The 22,717-nt window shown below is 44.9% G+C and overlaps 1 protein-coding gene across 1 annotated transcript in view; it reads right to left on the reverse strand.

The window, feature by feature from the left end:
- sestd1 (SEC14 and spectrin domains 1) overlaps nucleotides 1-22,337 on the reverse strand; it is a 46,566-nt gene extending 24,229 nt beyond the window's left edge. The window contains exons 1-6 of the mRNA XM_079518099.1: nucleotides 21,948-22,337; nucleotides 14,562-14,656; nucleotides 5,631-5,739; nucleotides 5,080-5,170; nucleotides 4,064-4,177; nucleotides 3,588-3,701 (exon numbers count right to left, since the gene is read on the reverse strand). Of these exons, the coding sequence (XP_079374225.1) occupies nucleotides 3,588-3,701; nucleotides 4,064-4,177; nucleotides 5,080-5,170; nucleotides 5,631-5,739; nucleotides 14,562-14,631 (498 nt within the window). The 5' untranslated portion in view covers nucleotides 14,632-14,656; nucleotides 21,948-22,337. The remainder of the gene's footprint in view (nucleotides 1-3,587; nucleotides 3,702-4,063; nucleotides 4,178-5,079; nucleotides 5,171-5,630; nucleotides 5,740-14,561; nucleotides 14,657-21,947) is intronic.
- Nucleotides 22,338-22,717: the final 380 nt, after the last annotated feature.

Raw genomic sequence — 22,717 nt, forward strand, 5'->3', positions numbered from 1 at the left:
TACTCTTGTATCCTACTGACCCAGCTGCCACTGAGGAGCCCCCACCGGGAGGATGTACTGTTGTATCCTACCGACTCAGCTGCCAGTGAGGAACCCCCACCGGGAGGATGTACTGTTGTATCCTACTGACTCAGCTGCCAGTGAGGAGTCCCCACCAGGAGGACATGGAGCCTTCGTTCTGCTCCTCCTCCCCAATACTCCCCGCTGACAGGTTGATGTCATGCACATTTGTCCAGTGCATAGCCTACTGCAGGCCTTGCGGACTAGATTTAGAAGACATTTTTAATCTCTTGCTACTGAAATGATTATTTATATGGAGAAATCCCGTCATTTAACGTCATGTCATGCATCTCTTGGTGAAGGACATGCAGCTTGCCATCGCAGAGTGGAGTGGTGGGTGGAGCTTAGCGAAGGGCTAATTACACACCATCATTCTAGGAAGATCAACAGGCATCGCATGCTTTCCTGACTGGCTGACCTAAAACATCAGCTTCACGGATTAGCCAAGCTTCACGGTGACGTTTGTTCAGTACCACCATATAAGTGGTAGATCATGCAACATATACCAGTTCTTTTACAGAGGAAAAGTTGTTGTTCTTTGATTTGGTGTGAAATGTTGCGATGGACTGAGCATCTGGAAGTAGGAGAGAACATTGCTGTAAATGTTGTTGTTGCAGTCGGGCAAAAGGTGTACTCGTTTGGATGGCGCACGGGACCGGATCCAATTGAGGTGAAAATCTTTGACACAGTGTCTATGCGCTGGAGGACGTTGTCCACTTATGTGGACGTTGTCCACACAAGTGGTAGAGAAGTTATCCTAGAGGCTCCCTCTAGTCGTTACGCCCACACGGTTGTGCTGATAGACAATGTAGTCTACCTCTGGGGGGGACGTAATAACAACACGCCACGGGGGTACTGCAATGTGCTGTACGTATTTGATATCAACACCCATGGATGGTTAAACCCCAGGGTTTCTGGGACCGTGCCAGAGGGGAGGGAGATGCACTCAGCCTGCGTCTTGGAGAAGGTCATGTATGTCTATGGAGGACACAACCAGGCTGGAGTCCTTAACAACGTGTACGAGTTGGACAGCACCACAATGGTCTGGTCTTTATTGAACACCAGAGGCACTCCGGCACTTCCTTCATCAGGTCACACTGCCACCATCATCGGGAAAAAGATGTTTGTATTTGGTGGCTATAGAGACCGGACAATCTGCTCCAACAACATCAGAGTGTTTGACACGGAGACCGACTGCTGGTTGAGCACGCCTTCTGCACAGCTTCTTCCAGAAGGACGCTGTTGTCATTCAGCCTTTGCTTACAACGGAGAACTGTACATTTATGGTGGGTTTGTTCTGAACTTCGACGCCCCAAGCTTATTTGATCTGTGGAAGTTCAATCCAGAGACCTTCTCCTGGAAGACGGTTAAGCCCAAGGGGAAAGAGCTGAGTACAATGCCTCTTCTGATGTGCTGTTGCAAGGTGGGAGAACGGATCATCTTTGTCCGATACCGTGGCATCAGCTTTGTTTTTGGCATTGGTTCAGTTAGAAGCAGAGAACCTCTGGACATCTTAGACCCGAGTCCTAGTCTGAAGACGTTATGCAATCTAGCAGTAACTCAGTACCGTCTGGATCAGTCGGAACTCCCACACAACATCAGGTGGGAGTTAGGGCGTTATGAGCGTTCCAGGAGAGCATGATTTATAAACACCTCATCGTATTGCAGATGTACAAGCTCATTGCTGGACTCAAGCATTTTTGAGGGGCACTAGCCCCTCCTATGCCTAGCTTTATGTGTCTGTGTGTACCACATTTGTGATGATTTGATTGGCTGAGCACGGAATGTGATGTATGATGATGTATGATGCGCCCCTCACTTCACACAAGTGTGTTTTTTATAAATACTTTAGTAAATACTTTAGTGTTGGAGTGGACAGGCTGGAGCTTTTTTGTAACAGATTTCCGGGTTTGTGTGAACACAAACATTGGCTTGTGATTGCCCGATCACCCCATAGCAATGATTTGATTGGCTGAGCAAAGTACATATTGATAGATAAAAGTGAGGTCAGAAAGGTGAAGTGCCGGAATAACATTTTTGTGATGATTTGATTGGTTGAGCACGGAATGTGATGTATGATGATGTATGATAAGAGCGCCCCTCAATTCACACGGGTGAGATTTCTTTTTTGTTCGCGTGATTTCCGGGTGTATTCTTCTCTGCAAGTCATAGCATCATTCATAGGTTGGCGGAGAGCGCCCTCTAGCGTAATAACACCAGGCGATCTACATCCATGGCGGTCAAGCGTTGGGTTTGAGATGCAGATTTGCGTCGTTGGCAGTCAATTTGTAAAGTGGTGGGATGGGTGGGCCCTGAAGCAGAAAAGGTTGAGAACCTCTGATCTAGAATAACCACCTATCTACCTAGTTAAAACACTTTCCCTCCCTAACACGAGTTAATTGACTGTAGAACAGCTTGCCTCCCAATAACGAGTTACGTTTTCATTGTTTAATTCGTTTCCATCGGACAGAGTGGGATAGGTGGTGCGTTTTGATGACGTCATCGGAAAAACATCCATCGCACTGGCATGCTAAGGGTTCTGTGAAATTGAGGCCCAATGCATTCCAATGGCGGCGGTGGTGCGCAGCGGGCGCGTTCCTCCTCCGCTCTGTTGTTGTGATCGCCACTTTGGATTATTTTTCAACACTACGACAAGCGTTTACACCGTTTTAAAGCGGATTTTCATGAGTCCAGGCAGTGAACGTGGCATTGCGATGTAATTAATTCCGCAGTGAAACTGTTGACAGATTACCTTGTTTAACCTAGTTATCCTAACTAATTTAGTTAGTTAACCTGGTTAACCAGTTTCTTCTAGCGCCGGTAGTAGTTGAGAAATAACGCCCGGCAGAATGATTAAAGATGTAGTGAAATGAAAAATACGTTTTTCACACTTTTAGACCATATCCGTGGTCATCATATTATGGCCACCTAACCATAGATGCCAGAACAATGGGAAATGTTAAATTTAAATTACTTTCTTTGAACGAACGCTGTGATACTCGTGGTCATGATTTTTCAGCACCCAGCGAGAGAACAACAACCGGTCAAGACACCAAACACATCATTATGTCATTGTCCAGTTACGGATTTAAATAAGGGTTGAAAGGGGAAAAACCTCTGCAATGCGCGATAAATAAATACATTAATCCCGGCGGGGATTTAATCGGCACGCTAATATGTATCTGAATGAAAACATTATAGGTTAGAAAAAAGCCACGTAGTACACATCTGTATCTGACTTGTAACGTTTTGTAAACAAACAACTCTACGTGTCGCGGAGCTACGTCCCATATAGCCTGAAGGGATGCGATGCTCCGATTGGTTCAGAAGCACACATCCTTCCGTTTTAGACTGAAACTTTAAAAAAATGCCCAAAAAGCCATTGCACCCCTTCTTTAAACACAGAGGCGTAAGGCGAAGTAATGATTAAATATATATCATTTTGAGGGTCCTTGACGCACCACTGATATAGCAACATGAGTTTATTTTCAGAAAACTGATTTATAAGACATCAATGAGCTACTTACCAGCCTCTTGTTGAGCCAGTCGATGTGGTCGTAATCTAAACTTCCTCCAAACTCATCAGTCAGCTGACAAGGTTCAATGTAACGCGTCAGCTTATTGGCCGAAACCAGGATCACCTGACCAGGCAGACAGGAAGTGCAGACAGAAAGGCAGATAGGTTAGAAGTAGTCTCGCGTTGCCAGACTGTTGCCTCTCGCAATTTTCAAATGCTTCCGTCATACAGTCTGGAGCAACGGAAGCTCTATAATGAGTAAAATATAAAGCGGAAGTGAAGCCTCCTCCCCACTTCCGTTTCGTCTTTACAGTCACGGAAATGTATCCTAATATAAATAGAAATCATCTGTGGCCGTCAGTAGTGGTGTGACAAATATTGTCCCTTTGCAAGTATTGAGATATTAAATAGAGTCTGATTGGTTATCAATCATACCGAGGGGGTGAGATTAAGCTTAAGGTGCACAGACAGCCAATAGGATCTCACCTCAAAGCCCAGGCGGTCCTTCTCTTTCCAGAAGCAGAAATGAGTCACTTTCTTATCCCAGAATTCATCTGGTTTCACCACACACACCAAGGAGACCTCTGCTGGAATGACACTCTGCACGCACACGCACACACACACGCACACACACACAGACAAGATAATGTCATGGTTGGTTTTTTTCATAAAAAACAAGCGTTTTTTGTTAAAAAGATTTGTTAAAGCTCTATATTGTGTTGTGATAGTAGTGTTTGTTCAGTGAAAGGGGCCTCCCTGTGTCTCTTTTGTCAGGTGGGTTGCCAATTTCATCCAATCAGGAGGGAGCATCAATTTATCAGCTAAAAATGTATAGTGTTCCAGTTCCAATGTTCTGTTAAAATCTTTGTTTCATCACTCGCAATATCGCTTGTTCATCCTGTATCGTGTATAAGTCTCTCCTGAATGTATAAAATGTATATCCGGACCTGAAAATGCATTCAAGCAAGCGATGGAGAGACACTCAGGTAGACCCTTGTTACTGAACAAACACTCAGCAATGATTTGAATAGAGAGCCCATTTAGTATTAACACTTATTTTAACGCAAATTATATCACTTACTGCACCTTTAATGGTGTCCTACCTACCTACTGGACTGGTGTCACAATTAATGTTGTCCCACCTACCTACTGGACTGGTGTCACAATTAATGTTGTCCCACCTACCTACTGGACTGGTGTCACAATTAATGTTGTCCTACCTACCTACTGGACTGGTGTCCCAATTAATGTTGTCCTACCTACTACCTACTGGACTGGTGTCACAATTAATGTTGTCCTACCTACTACCTACTGGACTGGTGTCACAATTAATGTTGTCCTACCTACCTACTGGACTGGTGTCACAATTAATGTTGTCCTACCTACTACCTACTGGACTGGTGTCACAATTAATGTTGTCCTACCTACCTACTGGACTGGTGTCACAATTAATGTTGTCCTACCTACCTATTGGACTGGTGTCAGAATTAATGTCGTCCTACCTGCAACATCAGCACCACCGTCTTCACGATGTTCCACTGAGATTTACGACCGTCCACGATGACGGTAAAACCACGAGATTTACACTTCTCACTGTGAAAGACACAGGGGAACAAGATGGTTACTATTTTTGCGTGCATGCATGCGTACACCCATGCATGAGTGCATGTTATGCGTGTGCGTGTGTAAATGGTAAATGGTGCATTTATATAGCGCCGTTATCCAAGGCGCAATACATTCACCCATTCACACACACATTCATACACCGATGGCGGAGGAAACCATGCAAGGCACCAACCTGCACATTGGGAGCAATTAGGGGTTCATAGTCTTGCTCAAGGACACTTCGACACCAACTCTGGGGGAGCCCAGTCAGCCCACAGGGATCGAACTGGGAACCTTGCGGTTCCCATCGAGTCACTCTACCCCACCCACTGCTGCCGCCGTGTGTGTGTGTGTGTGTGTGTGTGTGTGTGTGTGTGTGTGTGTGTGTGTGTGTGTGTGTGTGTGTGTGTGTGTGTGTGTGTGTGTGTGTGTGTGTGTGTGTGTGTACCTGGGTATAGACAGGAGGTAGTTGAGTGTGGTGCTCAGCTCCTCCATGCTGGTCTGATCCGAACACAGCGGGATGGTCAGGATCAGGCCACTGCGTCTGTCCTTCCCTCCTACAGACAGACAGACAGACAGACAGACAGTGTGATTTTATTAGTTGTCACTTGATCTAGCCACCTGACACTTCTACAGGAGTGGTTCCCAAACTTTTTAGCCTGGGCGTTACCCAAAAGAGGAATGTATCGATGTCTCTCTCTGGGACTCAAACAACTGAAAATAGACGATCTACAAGCTAACAATGAGCTCTTCCGCTTAAAATATACTTTTAATTTTGTAGAATTTAATTGCTTTCATTTTATTTCTGAAATTCATTTTTTTTAATTGGTTGAATTTATTAAAAAATATATTGTTTTTATTGTATGTGGTACAGTGCATGTACAGCAAAAATCTTTAATAGGTGTTATTTTCCAGTCAGCAGCTGCTGACAGAGACGGTAACAGTTGGGTCGTCCTCAAGTTGTCTTTGCTACAGGGCGTGTACAGAATAAGTAAGTGCCTACTATGCATTGAAATTGTGAAACATAATTGTCTTTTTCATGCAACACTGAATCTGGGGGACTGGAAACCAGGGATGTGCAGAGAATGTTGGAGAGGCACGGGATGACATTCCCTAAAAGGGCACTTTTGGCAAAAAAAGAAGAAAAAAATCACTCCCGTGTGAAGTGAGGGGCGCTCTTATCATCGTACATCATCATGACGTAAAATAGACACTATGTCTATGTGCTCAGACACCATGATGTAAAATTCTCCATTCATTGTCAATGGGAATTTAATGTTTGTGTAGGACAAAGTTTGTGAACATACACTTAAAGCTGGATAAAGGAGGGGGGCTATAGCGCCCCTCAAAACAATAGCGGATGTACAAGCTCACAACAGAGCTTGTAGATCAGCTTATTCTCAGCACCACACTCTTTAGCTACTGGAGATGCAGCGTACAACCTGGAAATGCAAAATACTGCGTTCAAGTTCAGGAGATTTCGGAAAAAAGGCAATTCTCCTCAATGCTGCCTTCCAGTATGGCAGCATTGTATGGTGTCCGAGCACGAAATTAGCGTTTGGTTGGTTTTCTGTGTCACTGTTGTGCAGCCTAACACACACACATATTAACTGTATATATGATGATTTCGGGTGTGACAGTACAGTACAGTAGAGGGACCCCCTGGGGACCCCCACACGGTAAATGTCATTTCTCAACCGTTTCGGATGCGGGGCGGCTCGCCAGAACCGGCCCCACCTCCTGGGCGCGTTCCTGGGGGTCTGGAAGTGTGGGGACCCCCACACGGAGTTGCACCACTCACTTCACACGGGTGTGATTTTTTTACAGATGGGTAAAAAGCAAGCCTCCTTTGATGTCTGTGTGTGCACATGCACTTTGATGACTTTGGTGTTCGTAAAATGCATGGCAAACTCCCCTGGGGGAGGGGAGGAGGGGAGGGGAGGGGATGAGGGGGAGGGGGTTACTGGAACCAACACTGTGATGGCCTAATGACTGCCGTCAGCAGGAACACACAGCAGTGTTGATTTAGTACAGTGTTTCCCAAACTTTTTCATGTCAAGGACCCCCAAATTGACACTAATTACGGACCCCCCATTTGAAAAGATATGCCAGGGACCCCCATAAGTGAAGATTTTTAGGGCTCTAGCAGTGATTTTCAACCATTTTAATTTCCCCACTTTGGGAACCACTGATTTAGTTGACTAAAACTATGACAAAAAAAACATATACCCTCAACTACCTTTTTGCACTGACGAAAACTAAACTAAAACGACATAGTTTTTAGGGTGGTTGTGTTCCATTTGATAGCCTTCTCCCATATGACAGCTGCTGTGTTTGCACATTGTTGTACTTCGCCCAGCAGATCTATGGGAGTCATTGGTCATGTTTTCAAACTCTCCTTGGGTGATTGTAATCTGTGGGAAGTATAGGTGTCTCTGATGTCTTGGTACAGTGGACAGATGGTTAGGAAGTGTAGCTCAGTTTCCACTTCATCTCACAAGACCAGTGTCTGACCCGATGCACACAAAATGAAGTAGGTCGTTAGTTTATGAAGAAAACATGCGTCCGTGCCTCGAGGCTTGGATCCCCCACCCCCAGCAAATCACACCCTGCCCATGTCTACTACTAATTAGGCTATAGACAACATATCATAGCCAGGTCATTGATTTTGGATAACCGGCGTGTTGCAGGTCACTGGCACTGCGTTCTTTTCTCCAGGGCGGCGTAAAGCCTGTTGTAGTCAGGTTGGGTTAATAATAATAATCTTTATTGTCTCCAAAGGGTTATTTGTCTTCACAAGTCTGTTCAACAACAACGACAAAACACATGTCGCTCGGAAGTAGCGATACGGGGGGAAATTCTACGTAATGCCGTTGATTGGTTAGATTCTATGGACTGAGAAGACAAATCCATTGAATAAAATAAAATATTAAAGTGAGAATATTTCACTTTCAAAAAAACTTTTGGAATTTCTACTACTACTCAGGCTTATGTGAACACCCCAGGCAGTTTTTAAGTTGCTCGATTCAGTACACAGATTTACATTGTGTGTGTGTGTTTCTAAAGCTAACACATTTGAACTCAAATCATTGCTTCTAAAGGTTCCTGGCACAAAATATTTTTGAGATGGGGCAGCCACATACATTTCATTTTGGGGGTCCTTGACATAAAAAGGTTTGAGCAGCAGTCACTGCCATACAATACCAGCCTGTCATTTCCCAACTGGTTATCATAGCCCGGCCAGAGATAAGCCCAGAGTAGACCTGGCCTCTAAAACCCCCATCTGTATTGTGACTGTTTAATCTTAAGTAGAAGGCTGTTCCACACAGTAAGGTCCCTGTATTTAAAATCATTAAAAAGAGCTCCGAGCGACATCGTTCTTCACTCGTGGCGCCTCGCATGCATGAGTGCACAGCACGCGGCCCTGGTGTGGTGCTCCAGTATGAAGCATGGATTAGAGGCCGAGAGATTAATCAGTTTGGCCCACATTATAGAACGGCCGCCATTTTGACTTTTTTTGATTGCGGCGGTATAGAGCGTCGCAGTCCCGCCCCCTACCAGGGCCCAGGAAATGATTGTCCGTTCATTTTCCTCATAGACATTTCAAAAAGTATTTATTTAAAGACATTTACGCCGCGGACAAAGCCAACTCGAGTCGTGACAAGTCATGACAACAAACACAATTTTTTGGGCCGAACAAATAATTAGAAAGAAGAAAAAAACGGCAGGTTACAACACTTTTTTTGTTGTTTTTCTTCTTTGTAATTATTTGTTTGGTCCAAAATATTGTGTTTGTTGTCATGAGTTGTCACGACTCGAGTTGGCTTTGTCCGCGGCGTAACAGTCTTTAAATAAATACTTTTTGAAATGTCTATGGGAAAAATGCATTGGGAATCATTTCCTGGGCCTGGCGTCGTCATGAAAGAGGGTGGGACTGCGACGCTCTATTGGAAATTATGCAGCCGATTTGGGTTTTAACCTTTAAAAAGATTTCCAATATAACCAATATATCTATAAGCATGCCATGTGATCTAGAGCAAATCTAGTAGGTTCAAGTTCAATTACACAAGAGGTTGTTTCGAGGAAGCAATCTGATTGGTTGAAACAGCCTTCTAGCCGTGCTTCAAACCAGCATCATGGAACGGCTAAACAAAACAAAGAATTCAGCTGCTCTGTTCTCCCAGAGCGCAGCATACTCGGTGGCTAGGCTAGCTTGGGACATTTGTGGTCGTAGTGGCTACATCTGTCATTAAAAAAATATGTTTTTTTCAGCAATTTCTTAGTTTTAAGGGTAACTGTTGTATAATGCACGCCTGCGTTGCTTTGGGAACTAGCCCTGCGGGTGGGTTCCTGCAGCATCGCAGGCGTGCATTAATGACGTTAAACCACCCCCTCGAGTGTAATGTTGACCACTGCTCTAGGGCAGTGGTTCCCAAACGTTTTCATGTCAAGGATCCACGCTAATTATCTGCAGACCCCCATTTGAAGAGATTATGCCAGGGATCCCCATAAGATTTTTTTTTTTACTGCTCTAGCAGTGATTCTGAATGGACCTGTTGGGGTCCATTTGGTTCCAAACTATCCTTTAGCTGGGGAACCCCTGGAACTCCCTCAAGGACCCCTGGGGGTCCCCGCACCCCACTTTGAGAACCACTGCTCTAGGACTCTCCAAAATCACGCCCGGCTTCGGACTGAAAACTGTGGCATGGGTCATCGGGCTCTAGTATGGACTAGTGGTGGCTGCAACCTCACGATGGATACGTATCACAAGTCACGATACAGAGGCCACGATACGATATACGATATTATACATTGATTCCAAATAATGACCATACAAGAGCTCTTCTGTATTATTCTGTAGCAAAGGCAACGTTAAGTTATTGCACAAGCCTCAGGCCCAGATATCTTTAAATTAAAATATATATATATATATTGCCATATTGATGAATTGAACCCACAACTAGTATGAACCATGGATCTGGGAGCAGCACCACTGATGATGTTAATATAATCATTGCACCATGTGTTTATTTTCCAAAACGGCATCGCACAGACAATCGATACAGCCTCTGTATCGATTCACATATCGTCTGGTCGTATATCGATATATTGCCATATTGATTAATTGAACCCACAACTAGTATGAACCATGGATCTGGGAGCAGCACCACTGATGATGTTAATATAAGATAATATACATGGGTTTAAGGCAGCAGGCCTGGCTTCCTGACTTCATTACCTCCTTCATGAACTCTGGGAGGGGCCGGTACATTTTACTGTGTCTCTCTGATGTTATTTTGCACAGGCTGCGTCTTGTTCCTTATCTTGGTTTTGGTTGTGAAGCCGCTGGACCGCGCAGAAAAGGCATAATACAAGTACTGTGGCACTGTAGTGTTTGTAATTGTAATGTCAAACACAGCCTCGTTCAGCGATACAGCAAAGTGAGTTCACAGAATCACAGTCACTCTTGGAGGATAAGTACTTTCTCTGCAATAAATTCCTCCGCTCTCTAGACGCCTCCCGTCATCTCCCGTCACACTTTTTACTGGTGAATGTTGGCACAAATGGGCTGTTGAGAGCTTGTATTGCTACCGTAGCCTAGCAGTGGAGTAAGATGGAGTAATACTACCGACCCGGTCGCTAGTATTGTTGTACAACATTTTAAGTCTGTGTTACTGTATAAAGCAAACAGTGAATAAAACACGCACATCCAGAGTACAAAAGCCAGGTCCTGGGCCTGGGAAGAGACACGTCACATGCTAAGAGAAACAGAGTCCACACACTTAACTGGACCCAGCTGACGTTTTTCAAGCCAAAGTGTCTCTTCCCCAGACTGGTCAAAACATCACCTTTATTGGTAATTTTTTCCTTTTAAAAACATACAGGTGCTGTAGGCGAACTTAAAGATAGTCCAAGGCACACTGTTCAGTACAACCTATAACAACGTCTTAAGAAAAATAGCAGATCTACAAGCTCACAATGCTGTGTACTAAACCTATGTATGGCTACTTTCAGTGATGTGATTTGGTGTAGAGAGAAATACTAACAGACCTAGCACAGAGCCCTGGGTGATGCCGCTCAACCAATGTAAGTAGGTCGGAGAGGCTTATTGTAGTCATTATGCTAATTGATCCTCCCCACACACATTTCTGTTTGTTTGACGGCGCTGTTGTATCCTAGTGGTCTGGCTCACCTGCCAGTGAGGAGCCCCCAACGGGAGGACATACTGTTGTATCCTAGTGGTCTGGCTCACCTGCCAGTGAGGAGCCCCCAACGGGAGGACATATTGTTGTATCCTAGTGGTCTGGCTCACCTGCCAGTGAGGAGCCCCCAACGGGAGGACATAATGTTGTATCCTAGTGGTCTGGCTCACCTGCCAGTGAGGAGCCCCCAACGGGAGGACATACTGTTGTATCCTAGTGGTCTGGCTCACCTGCCAGTGAGGAGCCCCCAACGGGAGGACATAATGTTGTATCCTAGTGGTCTGGCTCACCTGCCAGTGAGGAGCCCCCAGCGGGAGGACATACTGTTGTATCCTAGTGGTCTGGCTCACCTGCCAGTGAGGAGCCCCAAACTGGAGGACGTACTGTTGTATCCTAGTGGTCTGGCTCATCTGCCAGTGAGGAGCCCCCAACGGGAGGACATACTGTTGTATCCTAGTGGTCTGGCTCATCTGCCAGTGAGGAGCCCCCAGCGGGAGGACATACTGTTGTATCCTAGTGGTCTGGCTCACCTGCCAGTGAGGAGCCCCCAACGGGAGGACATACTGTTGTATCCTAGTGGTCTGGCTCACCCGCCAGTGAGGAGCCCCCAGCGGGAGGACATACTGTTGTACCCTAGTGGTCTGGCTCACCTGCCAGTGAGGAGCCTCCAACGGGAGGACGTACTGTTGTATCCTAGTGGTCTGGCTCACCTGCCAGTGAGGAGCCCCCAACGGGAGGACATACTGTTGTATCCTAGTGGTCTGGCTCACCTGCCAGTGAGGAGCCCCCAACGGGTGGACATACTGTTGTATCCTAACTGGCCTGGCTCACCTGCCAGTGAGGACCGAGGAGCCCCCAACGGGAGGATGCGTAGCACTTCACCAGTCTTCCCGCACAACACTAAGGACCCATTTAGACTGCAGACACGTCCAGTAAAATCAGATTCAGATCCGATTTATTTCTCAAATCTGTTCTTTTAGCCCGACCGTTCACACTGCATTGGCAAGTGACCAGATCGGATCTGTCAAAGATCTGTGTGTTCAGACTGGCAGCCAAATCCAGCCTGAATCAGATCTGTGCCACATCCAGCTTGGCATTTGATTTGTTCAAATACGTCTAAACACAAACAAGTCACATGGAATCCGGCTCAAATCGTATTTGTAAAAATCAGATTCCATGTTATGTGACTTGTTTGTGTTTAGACTCATTAAATCGGATTCCAATCTGGATGTGGCACAGATCTGATTCAGGCTGGATTTGTCTGCCAGTGTAAATGGGATCTAACTGTGGACAGATGCCGCCCTCGGCCCCCACTATGTAGCTCTGAGATGAGGGTCCACTCAACCGGTATATCGGCAGAGAGGGACACCGGCGAATATTTGCCACGATGAACAATTCTGTTTCCGCACATCGTATCCAAAAAAGTAAAGATTGGGGGACCTGCTCTCAGATTTTCTGGACCGGTATAAAAAAAACCATCTAACTTTGCAGGCAGTGAAACCTCATCTCGGGGTTACATAGCGGAGACAACATGCGTTCATATTCATAATGTATAGACGCTCGGCAACGCCAGATGCACTTTGGTAGATATGAACCCCCCGAGTCTGCTAAATTAGATCATTATTAACCCATTTAGGCCTGACGTCGAAATAAAAAAAACGTTCGCTCTCGTTCAATAGCTAAAGTATACTTATAGAGAGATGACTTCTGCACACCCGGTAGGTTTGGAGCAGGTGTGATGATGACGAGGCATATACAATGTGAAAGGAGGGACAATTTACAATTTACAATTTAGGCATTTAGCAGACGCTCTTAATCCAGAGCGACTTACATTAAGCAAGAACAAAAAGCATGGGAATACATCACATATGTAAAATGCATTTATCGCGAAACATGCGTAAGCTAAGAACGTGACTAGAACATATCTATATAATGACACTATACATATAAACTATAACTAGAACATATCTATATAATGACACTATACATATAAACTATACATATATGCTATATGCTGTACCTATATACTATGAAGTGCTATGACTACATACAATGCACTTATTGTGCTGTCTACATGACATGCTATAAGTCTGTTTCAAATGCTATATAAGTCTAAGAAGTGCTGTCTAAGGGGGGTAGGGTAAGTGCTATGGGCCATGATGGAGTCTGAAAAGGTGGGTTTTCAGACTACGGCGGAAGATCGGGAGTGATGCTGCAGTTCTGATTGCAACGGGAAGTGCATTCCACCCGCACACTGCCACTTGCTGGGTTCAGAGATTTTTTTTCCTCAAGCAAAGGTCGCAAGACCGAAACGTTGCTTTGCTTTAATAAAAATCTCTGAACCCAGCAAGTGGCAGTGTGCGGGTGTCCCTCCTTTCACAATAGCTAAAGTATAACATAATGCTTAGTTAAAACACCAAAAGGGGTTCCCGTTCAAAATGGGTTAAGGTAATGAAGATCAGTGTTGCATTGCTGATTTTATCTTTGATGTGGGACGGCAGGGATGCTCCACGCGTCACGTTGCTTAACACCTAGTACTACTAGGTCACACAATGGGCCTTAACACCTACACTACAGTATAGGTCACACAATGGACCATTGATATGCATCTGTAGGCTCATTCCCATGTTAATGCACGCCGGTGGGACACGTCAGCCTGGGTTGAGGTGTGAAATTAAGGCCTGTCTGTAATCGATGCATGTGCGTGTGTGCTCCTGAAAAATCTTTGGGTGGACGGACGGTGTGGTACTGTGTGCATTGACCAATGCAACACTGAAGAAGATTGACCACACTTCTTTCTGCTAATTAACATTTTAAGTGAAACCGAATGTTGTACAACTGTGACCACAGAGTGAGACCACAGAGTGTTCAATCAACGACCGCTCTCGTGTGTAATAAATAAACGAAAAAGAAACTTCTTGCTAAGTAGGCATGATAACCTTCTACTGCACTGTGAAGCTGGCACACCGAAAGTCAAAGCCCCCGGAAGAACTGAGAGGGATAACTAAAAGCGTGAAGCGTGGCTCTGGAAGTGCACAGCTGGGGCCAGATACATGAACGACCTAAAACGGTTTCAACCAACGTGAGCTTGCGCACGCGGTGGCACATAGAGGCGACACTACTGCGCATGCAAGACGTGTGTGTGCGTGTGTGTGTGTGTGCGTGTGTGTGTGTACCTGAGAGGAAGGCCAGTTTCTTCTTCAGAATGGGGAGAATGTTGGTTGCTTCCATGTTGACCATCGACATTCTTCAGAAGACTGATGGGACTCTCCTGTTGTACAGAAATACATTGTTTATCATCAACTCCTCACTCCTGCTGTCTGAATGATACTTTATATTGGCAGTTTAAAAACTTGACAAAAGTGGGCCTGGGCCGGCTTAGCGGTCCAGGCACCTTGGCTGGTAATCCAGCAGGGTAGTGTGTCGTGGGTTCGAGTCCCGATTCCGACGACCTTTACTGTGCGTCTTCCCCTCCAATTTCTTTTTTTACAACGTGGACTATACACAAAAAAGCTGAATCTTGTTTCCATTGTGGTCCACGGAGGGTTTTTTTGAGAGGTCAAGAGGATATAAAGAGATGCCAGGACCCAGGAGGCATAGATATCAATATCATATTGCTATATGATTATGAGGGGGTATTTTGATATGTCTGGGGGAAAGGCTCCAATCCAATTGTGATCCTGTTCATTTTGGAATATGCCACACATTTTCCATAATTTGATTTCAAATTTTAACTATTACATTTTCTTAGAATGTAAGTCAAAGTGGCTCCGAATTAGGGATGTATGTGTACATGTGTCCAAAATGAGAATTCATAGATTAAATCGGAACCATCCCTACTCAGAATGACTGCCCAAATATGTGGACATACCGTAGATGATCGTCTGCTAGCATCTCTTTCTCTAGGTTGTGAATGGAGGTCGAATTGCACTGAAATTTCCCCAAATATGGAGTCATCATCAATCTTAAGTCACAGACAACTGTCATCATAGACTGACCTCATGAAGTCTGAGAGAGATCACATGAAGTCATGGCATTAGAGGAGCCAGTCTCGTTATTATTCATGTTGATGGTATAGCACTTAATTATTATTCATGTTGACGGTATAGCACAATGTGTTTTTGAGCATAATAGATATTGCAGAATTGCACACATTCAAAGGCATATTTACACTTGACCTGTGACTGTACAAAACAATATATATTGTATTTCCCATCATTTTGATTATAGACGGGGATGTGTTTGGGTCACCAAAAGTTCCAAAGCCAAGCGTGAAAACACCAAAATACAGAGAGGGCCGGTAAACACCACAACACGTCTCCAGAGGATGATGAAGTCCTGCTGCTATAGAGGAAAACCCTCTTGTCATTTAGACCTGACGTCGAAATTTTAAAAATGTCTTCTAAATCCTGACAGTTTTCTGAGTCGATTTCAGGCACATTTTCACGATTTTTAAAAAATAGCAGACCTACAAGTTCATAGCGCGCCACTCGGTGGCGCGCTATGAGCTTGTAGATCTGCTTTTTTTCAATAGCTAAAGTATAACATAATGCTTAAAACACTAACATGGGTTAACATGACCAGGTCAACCAAAGTGCTGTACAGGTTTAATCCATTGAAAAGAAAACAAAAGAGCAAACAGTGCAATATAAACAGACATTAGCAGGCAATATAATAAGCACAAACAAGAAAACATTTGCCCCAGTGAGGGGCAAATGTTCCTTCAGCTGACACTGAAGGAAGGCCAAGGAGAAGAAGTATCTCTTTAGCAAGGATTTAAAAGTAACTATCGTCTGGGCGGCTCTTGTCTCGCATCAGGCTCTTGAGCTCTGCAGTGTCGTTATAGGTGAACGCACACGAATGAACACTTTAGTTAAGCTAACAACGAGACACCGATGCTAGAGTGGAGGGCAGCGATTCGGAGTCCTCCGTTTGTTTTGGCTAGACTGCACTATAGTGCTGCACAATTAATCCAAAATAAAGACAGAGATCTAGATTTAGACAACTATGCAATCTAATTTCTAAATTTGAGCAAGAATCGTGCAACCTAGTGCTGCGCAATTCTTGGCTGTCCAATTCATTTTACAACTCTTATGTTTTTGCTACAAGAGAGAGACTTTAAGAGGTTTTAATCAAGCACTTTGATGTTGTCTGTTTAAAGCCACAGTAGTTGGCTCCACGTGCCACATTTTGAACGTAATGTTCAGCAACTGTCAGACTAAAGACAAATTAGACAATAAATATTTTCATGGAAAAAATGAGAACTGTGTGAGAATTGTGATCTCAATTCTTATGGAGGAAATTCACATTTGACCCAGTACAACAGTATCAGACTGTGGTTGCACTGGTCAGCTCCCAGTACAACAGTATCAGACTGTGGTTGTACTGGTCAGCTCCCAGTACAACAGTATCAGACTGTGGTTGCACTGGTCAGCTCCCAGTACAACAGTATCAGACTGTGGTTGCACTGGTCAGCTCCCAGTACAACAGTATCAGACTGTGGTTGCACTGGTCAACTCCCAGTACAACAGTGTCAGACTGTGGTTGTACTGGTCAGCTCCCAGTACAACAGTATCAGACTGTGGTTGCACTGGTCAGCTCCCAGTACAACAGTATCAGACTGTGGTTGCACTGGTCAGCTCCCAGTACAACAGTATCAGACTGTGGTTGCACTGGTCAACTCCCAGTACAACAGTATCAGACTGTGGTTGCACTGGTCAGCTCCCAGTACAACAGTATCAGACTGTGGTTGCACTGGTCAGCTCCCAGTACAACAGTATCAGACTGTGGTTGCACTGGTCAGCTCCCAGTACAACAGTATCAGACTGTGGTTGCACTGGTCAGCTCCCAGTACAACAGTATCAGACTGTGGTTGCACTGGTCAGCTCCCAGTACAACAGTATCAGACTGTGGTTGCACTGGTCAGCTCCCAGTACAACAGTATCAGACTGTGGTTGCACTGGTCAGCTCCCAGTACAACAGTATCAGACTGTGGTTGCACTGGTCAGCTCCCAGTACAACAGTATCAGACTGTGGTTGCACTGGTCAGCTCCCAGTACAACAGTATCAGACTGTGGTTGCACTGGTCAGCTCCCAGTACAACAGTATCAGACTGTGGTTGCACTGGTCAGCTCCCAGTACAACAGTATCAGACTGTGGTTGCACTGGTCAGCTCCCAGTACAACAGTATCAGACTGTGGTTGCACTGGTCAGCTCCCAGTACAACAGTATCAGACTGTGGTTGCACTGGTCAGCTCCCAGTACAACAGTATCAGACTGTGGTTGCACTGGTCAGCTCCCAGTACAACAGTATCAGACTGTGGTTGCACTGGTCAGCTCCCAGTACAACAGTATCAGACTGTGGTTGCACTGGTCAGCTCCCAGTACAACAGTATCAGACTGTGGTTGCACTGGTCAGCTCCCAGTACAACAGTATCAGACTGTGGTTGCACTGGTCAGCTCCCAGTACAACAGTATCAGACTGTGGTTGCACTGGTCAGCTCCCAGTACAACAGTATCAGACTGTGGTTGCACTGGTCAGCTCCCAGTACAACAGTATCAGACTGTGGTTGCACTGGTCAGCTCCCAGTACAACAGTATCAGACTGTGGTTGCACTGGTCAGCTCCCAGTACAACAGTATCAGACTGTGGTTGCACTGGTCAGCTCCCAGTACAACAGTATCAGACTGTGGTTGCACTGGTCAGCTCCCAGTACAACAGTATCAGACTGTGGTTGCACTGGTCAGCTCCCAGTACAACAGTATCAGACTGTGGTTGCACTGGTCAGCTCCCAGTACAACAGTATCAGACTGTGGTTGCACTGGTCAGCTCCCAGTACAACAGTATCAGACTGTGGTTGTACTGGTCAGCTCCCAGTACAACAGTATCAGACTGTGGTTGCACTGGTCAGCTCCCAGTACAACAGTATCAGACTGTGGTTGCACTGGTCAGCTCCCAGTACAACAGTATCAGACTGTGGTTGCACTGGTCAGCTCCCAGTACAACAGTATCAGACTGTGGTTGCACTGGTCAGCTCCCAGTACAACAGTATCAGACTGTGGTTGCACTGGTCAGCTCCCAGTACAACAGTATCAGACTGTGGTTGCACTGGTCAGCTCCCAGTACAACAGTATCAGACTGTGGTTGCACTGGTCAGCTCCCAGTACAACAGTATCAGACTGTGGTTGCACTGGTCAGCTCCCAGTACAACAGTATCAGACTGTGGTTGCACTGGTCAGCTCCCAGTACAACAGTATCAGACTGTGGTTGCACTGGTCAGCTCCCAGTACAACAGTATCAGACTGTGGTTGCACTGGTCAGCTCCCAGTACAACAGTATCAGACTGTGGTTGTACTGGTCAGCTCCCAGTACAACAGTATCAGACTGTGGTTGCACTGGTCAGCTCCCAGTACAACAGTATCAGACTGTGGTTGCACTGGTCAGCTCCCAGTACAACAGTATCAGACTGTGTTTGCACTGGTCAGCTCCCAGTACAACAGTATCAGACTGTGGTTGCACTGGTCAGCTCCCAGTACAACAGTATCAGACTGTGGTTGTACTGGTCAGCTCCCAGTGATCAACAGTATCAGACTGTGGTTGCACTGCTCAGCTCCCAGTACAACAGTATCAGACTGTGGTTGCACTGGTCAGCTCCCAGTACAACAGTATCAGACTGTGGTTGCACTGGTCAGCTCCCAGTACAACAGTATCAGACTGTGGTTGTACTGGTCAGCTCCCAGTACAACAGTATCAGACTGTGGTTGTACTGGTCAGCTCCCAGTACAACAGTATCAGACTGTGGTTGCACTGGTCAGCTCCCAGTACAACAGTATCAGACTGTGGTTGCACTGGTCAGCTCCCAGTACAACAGTATCAGACTGTGGTTGTACTGGTCAGCTCCCAGTACAACAGTATCAGACTGTGGTTGTACTGGTCAGCTCCCAGTGACCAACAGTATCAGACTGTGGTTGTACTGGTCAGCTCCCAGTACAACAGTATCAGACTGTGGTTGTACTGGTCAGCTCCCAGTGATCAACAGTATCAGACTGTGGTTGTACTGGTCAGCTCCCAGTACAACAGTATCAGACTGTGGTTGTACTGGTCAGCTCCCAGTACAACAGTATCAGACTGTGGTTGTACTGGTCAGCTCCCAGTGATCAACAGTGTCAGACTGTGGTTGTACTAGTCAGCTCCCAGTACAACAGTATCAGACTGTGGTTGCACTGGTCAGCTCCCAGTACAACAGTATCAGACTGTGGTTGTACTGGTCACTGGTCAGCTCAAAGTGATCAACAGTATCAGACTGTGGTTGTACTGGTCAGCTCCCAGTACAACAGTATCAGACTGTGGTTGCACTGGTCAGCTCCCAGTACAACAGTATCAGACTGTGGTTGCACTGGTCAGCTCCCAGTACAACAGTATCAGACTGTGGTTGCACTGGTCAGCTCCCAGTACAACAGTATCAGACTGTGGTTACTGGTTGCACTGGTCAGCTCCCAGTACAACAGTATCAGACTGTAGTTGCACTGGTCAGCTGCTCCCAGTACAACAGTATCAGACTGTGGTTGCACTGGTCAGCTCCCAGTACAACAGTATCAGACTGTGGTTGCACTGGTCAGCTCCCAGTACAACAGTATCAGACTGTGGTTGCACTGGTCAGCTCCCAGTACAACAGTATCAGACTGTGGTTGCACTGGTCAGCTCCCAGTACAACAGTATCAGACTGTGGTTACTGGTTGCACTGGTCAGCTCCCAGTACAACAGTATCAGACTGTAGTTGCACTGGTCAGCTGCTCCCAGTACAACAGTATCAGACTGTGGTTGCACTGGTCAGCTCCCAGTGATCAACAGTATCAGACTGTGGTTGCACTGGTCAGCTCCCAGAGGGCTATACGTGTATGTATGTAACTGTGACGCAGGGCGTTGCAGAAAAAGGGACATTTGAGCTAAGTGAACCTTCCCTGAATAAAAACATAAATAAAGAATTTATAGCAGATGATGTCAAAAGAAAGAAAGAAAGAAAGAAAGAAAGAAAGAAAGAAAGAAAGAAAGCCATTAGCACTTTTTTAATTTGTTCCAACTGGTTTAGGAACATCGTTCGTGGGCTGAAAATAGAAGAAACTAAAGGTTCAAATAAATCTTAGTCAGGGGGTGTATATATTTTAGCCCCCCTTTGACCATCCTGCTGAAGTGGTCTTACTAGCTAGCATTGCCAGGCTAATGCTGAATGCTATCCGTCCAGGGTGGCTGGAGATCAAACCTCCTATCTCAGCTGTTTTTTTAATCACGCGTTTCTCAAGGCTGTCCGTTCCATAGGTATGTACTAATAGTATATACTAATAACTTATTTATCATGAATATTGTTACCTTTCTGTAATGTAGCATCATATATTAGAGTACATTCATTCAGCTAAGTTGTAGGGATGGGTCCGATTAATCGAATAATCGATAATAGTTAGTTGACTGCTGAGGCATTTCCCTTCAAGTTAACCTATCTATTATCACTTTACATTATCATCATATGAACTGTTTCTTTATTTAATATTAATAACAACAAAGAGCCTATTTTAGATGATATAGTTCACATTTCAGTGCATGTGGGGTCAGTGCTGCAGTACACACACACACACACTGACACACACACACACACACTCTGCAGCACTATAAGCTGGACCCAAATCTGTTAATGCTGGCTCATTATTTCCCCATGCAGAGAGAGACAGATCATTACAAACCAATTAATAACACATACATAAATAACCACCACCTTGCATTGCTCTGCCTGCTTAATATTTAATCATCACCGTCATTCAATAACCATTTGATAGTATATTAAGGGTGTCTGTCTGCAGGAAGAATGATGAGGATAACCCACATCACCCACACAAAATATGTGACATTGAAGACACCAGACACCATTGGTCCTCCCCCCCACCCCCCTTCTGTCTGTCTCCAGCATACATGTACATTAGAATGATATATTATATTATTACAGCATGCATGTATGAAACCAGATAATCTGTAGACAAGTAGTAATAAACTAATAAGAAAATATCATGGATGGTTTTTTTTTAAACTCTCATATTTGTACGATCTGGCTTCAAATAATAACATGTGATAGGCTATATGCTGTAATATTATCACTATAATGTAATGTAGAGTAGTAGACCAGTAGAAAACGAATAAGAAATGCTAATGGTGTGTGTGTGTTTTTTAAACAGCATATAGGCTATCTCATATTATACGAAGCCATGGTCATTCTGCAGATGATGATATGGCTTCGTATACATGAGTTATATGCTGTTTTATAATATATCATTATAATGTAATGTAGACCAGTAAGAAAACGTAGACAACAATACACAATAAGGACAATCTCGTGGATGTTTTAAAGCTATAAATAAACGGGGTTGGTTGGTTGGGGTTGCAGTTGGCACACAGACAATGACCTACATTTATTTTTCCTTTAACTCAACACACACACACAGGCTACGATACGTGTCGTTCTAATCCCCTCCCTGTATTTATTTATTTGACGTTATAAAGCATTGTGTGTTTCTTACCTCAGGCAGACATTGTTGTTGTGAAGAAGGAGAAGGCTAGCTGGGGCGGCGAAGAAACGTTTTGTTTTTTTTACAGTTGGAGGAACAAATGTTTCTTGTTCTTTTTTTCCCCCCGATGAGATGATGCCACACAATCTAAAATAAATCTACCCTGTGGAAGAATCGACACCACGGGATTGTATCAAATAAATAAATGTAACGCAATTTATAAAAAAAAACACACACACACAGAGCTGGGTTATTATCGGAACCAGCATTAAAAGATGTTGGTCAGATGGTCCCGTTTGTTTCTGTGGAGAAAACAGAAATCACAACTAAACGGTTTTTAGTTGAAATGCAGGGAAAAGAATCAACAGCGTCAAGACGCAAGACGCGGACACACAGGGCACTTCCGGTCAGGACTTCACAATAAAAGCGACGGCTGTATTGACGTTGACCCTTGCGTTGACCACAACAGAACAGGCAAAAGTTGCAAACAATTCTTCTACAATCTACATTCTCTAATGGTGTGGATTTCTTGTAAATTAAGTAATGCAATTATGCAGATGTTTTAAACAACAATTTAACTCTTGATTTACGGGTCCATTTGGTTTAATTGTATGCTCTCAAGAGACCAGGGCCAAATTAGCCATTGGGCCCTTGCATGGAGCCATGGCAAAGGGGCCCTTGGCTCTCAGGGGCGCTTTGGGGAAATTGGACCGTGCAGTACTGGGTTTGAGGCCCTGAAAATGGCACCTGGGCCCCTTCATTGGCTGTTGATTTTGTTAAAT

The sequence above is a fragment of the Electrona antarctica genome (genome assembly GCF_951216825.1).
Source record: "Electrona antarctica genome assembly, chromosome: 13".
NCBI classification, from domain to species: Eukaryota; Metazoa; Chordata; class Actinopteri; order Myctophiformes; family Myctophidae; genus Electrona; species Electrona antarctica.